This window comes from Passer montanus, unplaced genomic scaffold (assembly GCF_014805655.1).
Source record: "Passer montanus isolate IOZ18808 unplaced genomic scaffold, ASM1480565v1 scaffold55, whole genome shotgun sequence".
Taxonomy (NCBI): Eukaryota; Metazoa; Chordata; class Aves; order Passeriformes; family Passeridae; genus Passer; species Passer montanus.
Window position 1 is genome coordinate 462989 of NW_024370485.1, and position 13800 is coordinate 476788.

Genomic DNA, 13800 nt, shown 5'->3' on the forward strand with positions numbered 1-13800 from the left:
CCCACCGCCCCTTTCCGCGCAGAGCGGAGGGAGCATCCCGCAGGCCGATCAGCCAAGGCGAGTGAGCAGAACACATCTTCCACGGCATCCCTGTACGACATCGTTTCCCAGGCAGGTCTGTGTTTTGATAGATGAAGGGCATCAACCAAGCCTTATCCCGCACAGAAGGGAAAACTGAGTCGTTTCAGTAACAGAACCTTTTAATTTCAACAAACCTTTTTCTCAAAATGAGCAACAAGTAACTTCCTTCGTCCATCTTCTCCCTGCTACTCACTGGGAACGAATGGCAGGTTGGGGTCTCCTGCTACATTTTTGCCTTTTTCCTCTGCTCTTTGCACTGTATCTTCTCATTTCAATCTCCAATGTGTGAGAGGGACACTGCCACGCTTCCCAGACATCTGTCATTGACAGCATGAGTGGAAACCAAAGGAAAGGCACGCATGCTATGGGAATTCCCACATTTGACATATCACTGACAGGAGGTTTTCATTACTAAACCAACCCTCCCCAAGCCATGGAACCTCACCCCCAACATACACGAGAAACACCAGTGCAGGTAAACCTGAAGAAAAGTCAAAGCTCCATTTTGACCAGAGGATTTTGTCTTCCATGTCCATGACTATCTTGTTCACATAGCCCCACTGCTGCACTTCAAGTGCATCTAAGATCTTCCCTAACCACCAAAATTAGAAGGTTACTTAATACATGAAATAAGTCAGAAATGAAAAGTAACTTCAGCAATGTAACAAAACCTCCCATCCAAATTCCTTCATCCCTGTACAGAGAAGCAAAGTGGAGTGCAGAGAGACTTAATGGGGTTCAATGGCCTCCACCAGGACAGCCTGCCCTCTGATTGTTCCACAACAGAGCAGTAGCATCACACTGGGGGTAAGCATGAGGACAAGCTACTCCTGACAGGACAAACACCTCACCCACCACGTACCCTACACATGGCTGATGACAGTGCCTCGCAGTGAAGGAAGTCCCCACACCCACAGGAAATCACTGCCATGGCCATTTCCATCACTGCTGCACGTCTGAGGCAATGCAGCATGATGAAAACAGGAAGGCAAAAAAGTTTGAGAAAAAAAACAAATACTGCATCAGGTTCCCTCTTTCTCCACAAGGCATCTGGGAGTGGCCTTTGCCTCCATTGCCAGAGAAGAGGATTTAGTTCACAGTGGCAGACTAGGCCCAAACAGAACAAAATCTGGTAATTCCACTCAGTGATTCCCAAATGCTCTCTGTATTTTGAAAGTGCCTGAGTCACATTTGGGTTTCCACTATTTCACGGGCATACTGGCACTAGATGGCATGCAAACAGAGATTAACTCATTGCTCATCCTCCAGGGAAATCAATACAGGGATTGTTACTGCTTTGAAGCCAGAGACTCCCAAGCCTGCCCCGCTTTCAACAGACCACCTCTGCTTTATAGATTAATGCAAGCCCAGCACACAGAGCCTTCTTCAATCCCAATTGTCTCCTCATTTCCAAAATGTCTTCTCAGATTAGGACATGATTAAGTCTTTCATCCCACAGTTAGCCAAGTGTAGAAACCACTCAGAGTTTTTCAATTTTGTTTGGAACAGGAGAAGGAGCAGCAAATTAAGTATCCCTTCTACCTCTGTTACACCTGTCACACACATTAGCTATCAAAGGATACACCATGTCCTGATGCTTTACACACAGGGTCTTCTGTCCCAAGAGCTGATCCAGCAAGGTCTGAATGATCCCTGACTGTTCTGGCTCCATCTGGTAATGACTATTCTGAATCTGAGAGGTCAGAAAAAAAGAATGATTTTCACAACAACATAAAACTGTTGGGCTTGTTCTTTCATACTCCCTCCCTCATTTCCACACAGACCAATGACATCTTCAAAGGCCAAAGCAAACACCCAGGGATTCCCTTCCCATTTTCCTAAGCAGTCACTGCTCTCTTACCTGAGAAAGGAAGAGGTGAAGAGCATGAGACGTGGCCACAGGCAGCTCTGCTATGTTGGCTTCTGCTGCCTCCTGAATAATCTGGCTAATTTCTTTTTGAGAAATAATATTGCTACTCTGATATCTCACAAACTTGAACAAAAGAAAAAAGAGACATTAAATAGTGGAAGACCCAGAGAGTGCAACAGTGACTCATCACTTGCAAATACCTCTTCTGTGCACTATTACTGCAGCACCTTAACCACAGACCTGATTTTTATACCACTTCTAATGGAACCAGTGCAAATATCTATGCTGATGGTGCTCTGATTTATAGCCAGATTTATTTGGGTTTAAGCTGGGAAGGAACTAAAATAAATTAGGTAACCTTTTAAAACTGAAATAAGAACAGCAAATACTCACAGACCCATCTTATATTTGGAGGGGGTAGGTTCACTTTTAAATAACCCCTTCCTGTCATTCACTGCCATGAGGGCTGTATCTTCAGTATTTCTGCTGGGTAGGATCACATTCCCCCTCTGGCCCACAGACCCCACATACAGCAGGGTAGAATACTGCACTAACTCCCTGGCCAGAGAAGACAGGTTTGTAAGGTCAGGACAGGAGACAAGCTGTGATGCCAAGCAGCCAGCTTGCTCCCTGACTGGTAACAGCAGTTGCAGGTTCTCTGCAAGTTTCCCTTCTCCTCCCCAGGGATCCTAGATGATATAAATAAATGTTACCAGCACCACAAGAACGGGAGGTGCTCACTAACAACAGCCAGTTTCTGTAGGGTGTGGAAGTTCACTTGAAAGTATCATTATTGATACAGGGCAGGAATACAGTTCCAGGCAAAACCACAGCAGTATCAGAGACTGTGTTACACAGCAAGTTAACTACCAACAACCAGCCCACGTGCATGGTGCCAACATAGTGGGAAAGATGGGGAACAGCCCACCCTTCTGCTGCTCACCAAAGTCATCAGCCTGAGAACTTCTGGCTGCAGAAAGGACTTCTGGCCCCCACTGAGCAGTGTGAAGAGCAGGAATTGGTGCCATGGCTGCGAAGCAACGTGCAGAGCTGGGAGAGAAGGAGAAGCCAATCAAAGACAGCTGTAAAATTGCCAAAGTGTCAGGCTGAACCCAGCTAAGGACAGTCTTTAATACTGATCCCAAGTTTTCTCTCCTAGACCCCATGCTGTGAAACACTAAAGGGATATTTTTCACTGTTCTTACTTGCTTTTTTAATCTGTCACTCTCTGGGCAAGAGTTCAGTCAAGAGAACAAAAGCTTAATAGCTTTTCAAAGCAGAAAATACATATTGTCCATCTTTGTGCTGGTACAGGAAGAGAAACCTTCTCCTGGGGTATATGTCATAAAACAGTGAGAGAATATCTTTAGCCTGGGGTTTTAAAAATAATACCCTCCAGTTTCAATATGAGGACACCTCTCCTGACCTCAGTTTTTATTTAGCTGCAGAATACCCTCTGGGTAATGAAGAAAGCCCTATAACAGAAGCTGAACAAACTGAGGCTGGATCTGCATTAGACAGTGGACTATGGGGACCAGCCAGGCTGACGGTAGCAGTGCAGTCAGTAGAGAAAATGTTCTTACTAAAGAACAAACACGATAACATAACATGTATTAGGTAAGGCCAGAAGACTACACTGGCATGAAGTCTTTCACTGAATGCTGAAATAAAAATATTACCTTATTACCACGTCAGGAGCATGGGATGGACAAATAGATCAGCTGATATAACTTGTTATTCTATAGCAACTCACCAGAGTGTTGAAAAGGTCTCTTTTCTACTGGCAGTCACATAACCTCCCTATTGCCACTACAAGAATCTTTTCTATAGGAAAACAACACTGAAAAATAATGTCAAATATTTTGGGGATATCTTTCATCTGGGGAAAATGAGAAAGTACCAGCACTGTGCATGAGCCTGCTCTGCACATTTGGAAATATCTCTGGACCAAAAGAGGGTTTTAGAAAGCCTCAAGTGAGTCAACTCCTAGGGCAGAGTCCAGAACAGACTCTTTCCAGTGCTCTTGCATCTTTCAGCCAAATAAAGCTATGACCCTCATTCTGCTTGGAATAAGGAGACTCTTGTTATTGATGTTATGAACTTCAGCACCACAGCAGCCAAAGTGACAGGTTCAGTTGTTGCTGCAGCAGCATTTAATTAGTTCAATCCCGAATCCGCAGAGCCTCCCCATAACTTTTTTTCTTTAAATTCAGCCTTTTAATAGCCTCCTTTCAGCTACTGGCTGTCATTCATCTGCAGTATTACATCGTTATCCAACCACTTCCTCTCTCCCACCAGTGTCCCTTTTGCCTGGTTCATTCACTCTATTCCCTTCTCTATTAGTATTTAAGCAACTGAAGTGAACAGGTCAGGGTATGGAGAATTTTCTGGATTGAGAACGGAGCCAGCACCTGGACTTTGTGGCAGGAGGCTGACAAAAAGCAGAAGGGTCTATTCTTCCCCCCCAGCAATGCACATTGCACAAATGTACAATGCAGTCATATTATGTTATACTGAAAGCATGGTATACATTAGGTCTGACATGCACTCTGGAAACCAAGGTTGGAATTCACCCCTGGAAATCCAGAATTTCCATCTTCCATTGCCTAAGTCTGCCTAATATCCTGTTCTCCCTTCCCTTCCTTCAGGGCCAATCTATGACCAACTGTCCTTTTGTAAGACACATCACGTTCAGATCCTCCCTCCCTTGTGCTTATGGTCTAAAGGTTTGATACCATTGGCCTGAAGGTCAAAGACTATTCCTATACACCTTCTATTCCCAAACCTTTCCCTCTTACAGGGCTGGAAAACTACTTTTTGCCTTCTGGAAAGCATCTTGGTGTCCAGAGCCAAAGTGAAGGTTCATGCCTGCAGGGGAGCCAGGCACTGTGATCTCATCCCACAAAGCACAATATTAACTTTAGGCACACAAATAATTTTTCTTGTTTGGCATAAACTGATTATTAAATTTTCTCCAGAGTGCTACTAGATAAATAACAAAGACCTCAAAATCACTGCAGGAGGGGAACTAGGAAAAGAAAGAACATGAAGACTTTACCAACATCCTGGTTCTTCACATACAGGTATTCCACTAAGGTTTCTAGGCAGGCAACCACTGCCTGAGAGAGCAAGAAGTCTTTCTGGAATACCAAGAGAAAGAAAAAAAAACCCCAGTCAACAGCTATTACAAGAGGAAAATTCATAAAGTGCTAGGATCAGAAGAGTATGCAGCACAGGAAAATAACACCTTTCATCTCCTTCAAGGAATGCAATGTGCTGCAAATTATCTGTCACATCAAGGAGCCAGACAGAGGTATGACTACTTATTTTGAGACTAAAAATAATAAGTAACAGCCTCCAAAGAATGAAGATAGGAGCCCATCACAGCTTAAGAGTTAAATGTAAACTGATGTACCACCCCTGGAGGCCAGCATCACTTCAGCAAGTTAATTGTAAGCTGATGCACTCACTACTCCCAAAAGCACCTTGTCAGGGGCATGTGGGATGGATTGGGATTTGTTATACATTTCCCACATCTGTCCCTATGGATGTGGCATCCCTGCAGAGAAAGAGATGGGAAGACAGAAATCGTCATTAGTACAGAGAATTTCAGCTACCCAGTTGAGCAGCAGGGAGCAGCGCACAGCTTGATTTACCTCCTTCTCACTGCACTGTGCTGCAGCAAGAGCATTTTCCCTCCTCCTCATCACACGTCTGTAAGGAGTGGAAAATGCAGGCAGAAGAAAAAACAAGCAGGCAGCCCCTTTGATTCTGCAGCAGGGTGGTTTCTCCTCAGGTTAATGCTCCTGCTTGAAGCCCAACACTACTGATGTTCCAAAAGTCATATTTTATATACCTGCAACTGGACATGCACCAGAAGGTTCTGCAGACTGACAACAAGTGAGAAGACCTGCTGCATGGCAAGGGGGTGCAGGGCACTGTCCTGCAGTGATGATGGCTGTGGCTGAATGGCACCTGGGGCTGTGTTTTGGCCAACAATCACCAGCAGGGAGGAGGAGAAGTTCTGTCGCAGGACAGCTCTCAGGAACTGCATGATGCTCACTAGACAGGGAGATGCTTATTAGTGTGTGTCAGTGTTTTTCTCTGCTCTACCCTCTATGTTGGTGCCTGTGCAATAGCATGGGGAGGGTGACGAGAGAACATGCGAGCTTAATAGCCCACCAGAGTTGTCTGGCAGCTGCTGACAGCTGTAAACAGGAATGGCAACGTGAGTTTCTTTGTTCATCACCTTCTCTGAGACACTAACACAGTTCACACTCAGTTCCAGATGTCACTACCAACCTCCAAGGAAGATCTGTCCAAACACAGAAGAACTTCAGAACTTCCCTTTTGCCCTTTCTCACCACCAGTTACACATTTACAAAGTCATATGGACCAAAGTTTCCAGATTCCCTCCAGCACCCCACCATTCCATTCCATAGTCACCAATTCTCCCTTGCTGCTTGTATCATGGCACTAGGGACTGCTTCCAGACAAATCCCTCCAAGAGATGCAAAATACCTAACAGCAGGATTGGCTTCTTATTCCTGAAGATGACTGCATTTAGGACTTCTGTAAGGTCTACAGAGAGTGTCTGATGAACCTAAAAGAGAATTAAATAGAAGAGAAATGGTTTGGAACAGATAGAAATCTCCATTATGTACTTCCAGTTCTTAGACAGTACCCTATGATGACCACTGAAAACCAAGGGAACAGCAACAGGGTTTCAGGAGGCTGACACAGGAGAGTTACATCATTGGACCCTCATGTTTCACTTGCCATTAGCCTGAACTGCACAGCTTCCAAACTACAGCCTACCTTGTCTGTCTAGTTCTCATTATTCCCTGCAGGACCTCTGGCATGTGGCTGTCAGCCTGCCAAGCACATGAAGTGGCAGAAACACTTAGCCACAGAGCCAGGCAGCAAGACTGAGGAACCAGGCAGCCAAAAACCAGCAGTGGCCAGAAGCTGTCCTTGCCTGCTGGAGCTGGGGCCTGCCAAGAGCCCAGGGACAGAACCATTGCATGGGTGAAAGTGGCAGTGGAGTTTAGGGACTCGGGAACTCGGTGAAATAGGAAGGGTTGGCTTGAGAGGGAAATCTGCAACACATTGTTTCCTTCACAGAACAGCCATTTAAGAGAAAGGGCATGAAGCCTCAGAGAACAGCAGAAAGGTTCAAACTCTTCAACAAGCCAGAGGGTTGATATGGGAAGGCGGCATAAGGATCACAGGGCTAATTTCTTTAAATACTCCTCCAAAGAGAGAAATGTTCCACAGAGAGCTAGAAGTAGTTCCTGCAAGATGGTGGCAGTGGCTACTCAGAACTGACAAGCCAAAGCCTCTAATAGCCTACCATCCATGAGCCCTGTTTATTCACAGGGTAAAGGCAGCAGCAGTAACACAGTTAAGATGTAAGTTGGCTATGGCCAGACAAGTCCTCACTATTAACATCAGCCTGAGATGAATGTGGCCATTTCCTGAAGCCATCCTCCCCTGAGCCTGCAGTTCTCCTCTAAAGAACTGCAGGCTCAGGGAGACAGCCTGTCATCAGCTCATATTCACAGCCACAAAGGTGCTCTTATGAGAGTCTCCAGAATGGTTTGTGCAGCTCCAGCTACACTGAACAGCAGAAAGAAGCAAGAGAAGTGACTCTTCTGCTTCTTCCCCTTCAACAGAAGATTAGAAACACTGACAATTAGAAATGCTGAAGATTAGAAACATTGAAGCAGTCTTGAACCACTTCAATTTCCCAGCTGTAGCTGCAATTTCTGTCCTCATCTCTTGTGCAAAAAACACTTCTGGGTTGTATATCCCAGCACATCAAGCCAGTGGTATTGCTAAAATCAAGCAACAGGCTTATGAGCTGCTAAATGATTGCACTCCAAGGATCAATAGGAGCTGAGAGCACCACTCCCAGAAGATGAAGCTCAATACTTGACACTTGACACTAGAATGTCGTTTGGGACTGGCACAGCACCAGACACAGCCCTGACTTGGAAACTGAGAAGGCAGGCTGTACTTAGCAGCTCACAGAGCAGGGCCAGGCTGCATTCCCACAGCTGACAGTCTGTACAAGTACCATGCTCTAAGCTCTAAGCAGAGGCTGCATGCTGACAAAGTAAAGGGTGCAGACTTGGTCTGGGCTGGTCTTCTGGGAAAAAATCTTCCCTCAGCATTAGAAATCCAACCCTTGCTTTTCTGTGCACATGTATGCATGTCTTTAATGTGATTTTATCACCTGCAAACAGGTGTTCCAACTCCCAAAGAGCTTATATTCTGCTGGGCATAACTGCAAGAGCAGAGCTCACAACTTGTGACATGCTTTCTAACTCCATATCAAGAAAGGTCTGGGTAGATACTTCAAAAGGAAACATTTTCCCTTGTATTGGCATTGGAAAATGCTTCCTTCAAAGTTGTAATTCCATTAATAGCTGACAACTCCAGCTTAGATGTCTTGTTGGACTGCAAAGCATCAAATACAATGACAGCTGCCCACATTTGTAAGAGCTTGCTAATATTGAACACTTACTTGCCAATAATAGGTTCTATCTCACTATTGATCATTTGAGTAACAAAAAAGCTGTTTACAACATGGGAGCTGTGCCTTTCACCACCAGTCTTCCCTTGAGAAAGGTTTTTAAATATATTTTGCTCTGTCCTGAAGAGGAAAGTGATTTGGATCAGGAAGGCTGGGTATGCACTTCTCCCCACAGGATTTGTACCCCTCTTTTTAACTCTTCAATTATTCGTGTCTCAGAATAGTGTGTCTTCAGGGACATGCCAGCTTCCAGTCCTGCTGGAGAGGTGCAGCAGGGAATAACTTGTGGACAATAACAAAAGAGAAATCAACATAATCAGATTACAGGCCAAAGCAAAACACTTTCATATATATATATATATATATATATATAGGAAGGAATGCATGTATATTTACACACATATTTATTTTTAAGGTTTATCCATGTGCTGACTCTGAACACAAGAGTGGTTTAGAGTGGTTCTAACCTCAGTATTGTAGCGATGCTGATAAAGCAAAAGGGATGCCACCAACAGCCATCCAGAGCACAGCAAGGCATCCTCAGATGACAGGTAGGCAGGTCTGGAAGGAGGGGACCACAGCCAGGTGCATTCCAAAACCTTCTGCAGGAGTTCTAGCAAGGACACGTTGGAGAGCAGCACAGCCACTGCTGCATGAGAGAAACAGAATCAGAGAGGGTGATAGGATGGCACAGGTTAAACCAGCTTGACAAGCATAACAGAAGTGCAGAAGTGCAGAGCACACCCCTGCTGCAGTGAGGTAGCCCAGCTGCCACAGCTCATCTGAGTACGGCTGTCCAGCTACTGGTATTCATCTCCCAGAGCACAAGCAATTGCTCAGCCAGTTAATCACTAACAAAACAGCAGGAAAGTCAATTAGATCTTTTCCCTAGTATTGTTTAATTTTTTGAACTATGACAATATCAGGATATTTCAAACTAGGCATCAAAGGCCCACAGCTGTGTTTATGAACATGAAAAATACAGTGATTCTGTCTTTCAGCAGCCAATTCTTTAATCATGAGAAGGCAGCAAAACCAAACCAAACTCCTCAACCTAAAAAACCTCATCCAAAGTATGAAATGGTCTTTAATTACAATGCTGTATCTGGATGGGGAAACATAAACCTTACCTGCTTAGACAGTTAGAATACGGTCTCTGATTGTCAAGCTACAACCTCACTGAAATTAACTTAGCAATCAATAACAATCTTCCCTCACCTCTCTGTTGACTACAAGGTGTTGTTTGATGAAGGCTCCAGTACAGAAAATTCAAGGATGGCTGCAGGAGGTCAGTGTCCCTTGGCCTGCATTTCCCACAGAGATTACAGACTGGAAACAGAAGAACAGGTGTAACAAGGACACCAAGTTAACAGAGCACCTCAGCAAATGAAAGAAGTCACTCAGCGGGGAGGGAATTCAGCCAAAGTGAAAATAAACAGAGCATGGCACAGACAAAGCAACAGGTGTCTGCTCTACAGTGTTTGCTTTAGAGTGGACAGTGCAGTGGAGGATGAGTGCAGAGGTGGGGAGAAGAATTGAAAAAGGTATATTAGAGTGCATATATCACATGGGGCAGTAATGAATCCAAGAGCAATGGACTTTAGGTTATCTGTTTCCACAGCAAAAAAACTGCAGTGTGAGTTATCTGTTTGCACAGTGTGAGTTTGATTCTAGTACTAGAACAAGCACAAACAACCATGTGACTGTCTCTCATGGTGACCAGACTGGGGAAAGCCATGGAGAGCTGTGCTCCTCCACTCTCACCAACTCTGCTCACCCTAGGAGTAAAATGTCATGTTTGTTGTAAGCACCAAACACTTAGCAACAATGTTTAGTAAGAGTTAGGGATGGAAATCCAGGACTGCAGGGCTCAGCAAAACTGTCATTGGAGATCTTTTAGAGAGCTTACAATCACAAGACTAAGCAATTCTCAAAAAACACGCATCAACACACTCCTTCCATCTAAGAGGCTTCATTAGAGAAGAGAGTCTTGCACATCCACCCCTAGAGAACACAGTAAGGAGGCCAAGGCAGGAATAAATGGGGTGGCTGGGGTAGGGAGAGAGTTGTGTGGAAAAATACAAAGCAGAAAGCAAGAGCAAAAGGAGCTTGTGACTCCTGGGAGGAGCTGAGCTGTGTTCTAAAATCACAGCAGCTAAAAAGGCTGGGATAAAGAGGCTGTGGTTCTTCTACTCCCCCACCCCTCACAGTTCCCTTGGTTAATAAATGTCTGAGAAATGCCACTTCTTTACAAGGGCAGCCCTGAGATATGAAACATTTCAAACTGAAGGGGATGGTCCTTCAAAGTCTGCTGCAGAGACCAATTTGTCAGAGCAGGGAAGAGATGAGAGGATGGATCAGCAGGACTTTCCTCCTAGTATCTATTCTTTTTCACAGCCTATGTGAACCTGCAATAGGCAAGTAAGAAGGCAGAAGTCACCAAGAAAGGATCACCAGACAATAGGTCATGGTATGGTGAACAAACACAACCTGCTCTTCTGTCTTTGGGGTGGAGTGGGCAAGCCCTGCAGTTGGTTGGAAGCCATATACTCTGGATTCACATTCCAAGGAAAGCCCAGTTTCACTAGATTGCTGGTTCCTGATAGCTGATTAACAGGAATGATTGTGCCTGAACCCCACCAGACTGTTACAGCAAGGATGGACAGGAATGATTCAGGAAGCACAGCAGCCATGCAGTCATGTGCCAAACCAGAGACAGTCACTGACCCTGAAATCATGTCATGGTCAAGGGAATACTTTAGCCACCTTGTGAGGTTTCAGACAAAACATTTATTGTAAAAGCAAGAGGAAGAGAACCTGGGTTTTGTTAACTAAATTAGTTACCACAACTCTTTACAATGCTCTGGCTATGAAAGCATCTCAAAGCAACCATTACTATAATGCAAGGACAATCTTCTCTCAAAGGACAAGGAGCAAGCCCCTAATCATCATATAGAACAATTAAGAAACACTTCCCTGGGAGAAGATGGATGCACATACTCACCCTGGTGAAGCAGCTTGAAGTCTGTGCTGTCCAGCTCCCTTATGCCTTTGCTCCGCAGCTGCACCAGGAAAAGAAGGCTCAGCAAAACAGGCAGGTTCCTGTTAGCTAAGAAGGGCACAGACAGCTTAGCTTGTCAGTGAACTCCAAACTGTTGTACCTTAAAGTGTGCCAGGAATTGTTAATTTTCTGGCTCTGGAATAAGGACACACACACACACGGCCCCAAATTTATTCTCATCTCTACAGTCCCCTCTGGATCAGGTCCCCTTTCTGTCACTCTGGCTTGGCCTGAGTCACCTGAATCCTGCCAGCACCATGTCAGGAGCAACTAAAAAGGGGGGGAAAAGAGGCTAGGGTCATTCACACCCATCATGAGCTATGTAGCAAGCATGTTCCTCACACTTTGAAACTGATACTGCTAATAAGCTAGAAGTCATCAGCCCTTTCTAGACTGCTGCCTTCCTGCCCACTTGACCATTACTGTTACTTCTGACAGCAGCCCAGCTGCACAGCATTTGTTCTCCTCCATCTTGTGAGAATCCCATCCCACAAGGAAGGGCAGAGACCTCACACATCAAGCCTGTAGGTAAGGAAAATGGGGCTACTTAGACCACCAACCCCACAGAGCAATCTTCTCCCTACTATTCACTTTTTTGCAGTGCTGTAAACAGGTTAAGATTTTGTACTGTATACAGCCATATGTACAGCAAGCAACCAGTGAACCTCCAGTGAACATTTTCACAAAGGCACATGAGTTTTCAGTTTTGAGGAGGAAACATTTAGGGGTGTCTTTAATATTAACATATTCCTGATGGAGTCCAACTGTTGGGCCTCCTTCTTGTCTAAAAGCAGGCTACTTTTGAATAGGGATGCAGATCCCCTGGACTGAAGTGCCCCAGGCCTCACAGAGATGCCTGTGTGCTGGGAGACAAGGAAGCCTGTCTCCAGAGTACATCTGGTGTTTGACTTTCTGGATGGGTTGCCAGGACGTCACTTAACAAGTTCAAGATGTCATACAAAGAAGAGCTACACATATTAGCAGCAGCAGAAGGGCTCAAATCTTGCAAAAGCTCCTATAGCTCAGTGTCCTACCTCCATCACCAGTGGTTTGGAGGAATAGGTCTGACTCCCTACAGGAAATGGATACTTTGCTTCCACACAACTCCTGGCATCCCTAGATCAGCAACAGAGGGACATATAAGTTCAAATGTGCACAACTCCAAACAAGATCAGACCTAGCAGATCTCGTAGCCTCATGCTCTACCACGCTCCTGCTTTCAATGCCTCTCCTCCAGTCTATTGACTTTGTTGGAGATAAGGTAAAAAACTTTCCTTCTTGTTGTCTCCATCCCAACTGCTGTACAACAAAACACTTTAAACAGAGCAAAGCTGTTAAAAGCATCAGTGGCTCCCTCAGGAACAAGTAAAAGTTGTGCTAACTCTCTATCCTGAAGGAGCCAAGGACATCCTAGCACTGCTCCCTCTTTCAGTTCAATCTCACAGACTGGTTTGCATAGCACCTTTCTTAGTGGGACAACAGTTCCAACATCACAGACAGAGCTAGTAAGGAAAACAGGGATTTCCCCCAGTCACAGCCTTGCTCCCTATGAGCGACTTAACAGAGTTATAAGATCTGGTGATACCACAGTGCCTGTTTGGGGATCAATACCATGAATGATTCAGTCCTTGCTCCTGGTTTCTTGTCCTGGGGACAGTGTATATTCAGGCACACTCAGCTGTTTTGCACAAAGAAGAGGTAAAAAGGAGGATGTCTTTCAGCCACCACTTGGGCCCCTATTCAAGCAGGAAGATTTACCAGCACAGCTCTCCATTTGAACACTGACAGCAGTATACAAGAACCTTGCCTTGGTTTAACAATCACAGTTTGAAGCCAGAACAACCTAAATTAGAAAAAAGGCTCTCACTTCAAAATGAATCTCTGAAAAAGGAAACTAAATTAGTACAGTGTTGTCCATAAATTTACTGAAGCTACATCAGCAGTTCAAAACCACTTTACCCCAGACTGTATCTCTATAACTAGTTGATCTTACAGCAAGACCAAGTCACAGAGGTGGGGTCACCTTGTAGGGTGGCTGAGCTGCTCTCTACCAGGAGCTGCTGCAGGATCTGTAAAAATCGGCTCCGAAGGAGGTCACAGACAAGGACATCCTCATTTCTTTCCAGAAAGGTCCTTAGAGTCATCAACACCTTCCAAGCCACTTCCACAGAGCTTGAGCAGACTAGGTCCTGCAAAGGAAGAAACAAACACATTACCTTTTTACCCTGATTAGGCAGAAGTCACCACTAT

At 44.9% G+C, this 13800-nt stretch overlaps 1 protein-coding gene across 1 annotated transcript in view; it reads right to left on the reverse strand.

Moving 5' to 3' along the window:
• Positions 1-86: 86 nt before the first annotated feature.
• The window catches only part of MEI1 (meiotic double-stranded break formation protein 1), a 38531-nt gene continuing 24817 nt past the window's right edge, over positions 87-13800 (reverse strand). The window contains exons 20-31 of the mRNA XM_039725240.1: positions 13574-13739; positions 11494-11598; positions 9708-9818; positions 8957-9138; positions 6473-6554; positions 5808-6013; positions 5010-5091; positions 2895-3001; positions 1943-2074; positions 1665-1774; positions 216-398; positions 87-117 (exon numbers count right to left, since the gene is read on the reverse strand). Of these exons, the coding sequence (XP_039581174.1) occupies positions 353-398; positions 1665-1774; positions 1943-2074; positions 2895-3001; positions 5010-5091; positions 5808-6013; positions 6473-6554; positions 8957-9138; positions 9708-9818; positions 11494-11598; positions 13574-13739 (1329 nt within the window). The 3' untranslated portion in view covers positions 87-117; positions 216-352. The remainder of the gene's footprint in view (positions 118-215; positions 399-1664; positions 1775-1942; positions 2075-2894; positions 3002-5009; positions 5092-5807; positions 6014-6472; positions 6555-8956; positions 9139-9707; positions 9819-11493; positions 11599-13573; positions 13740-13800) is intronic.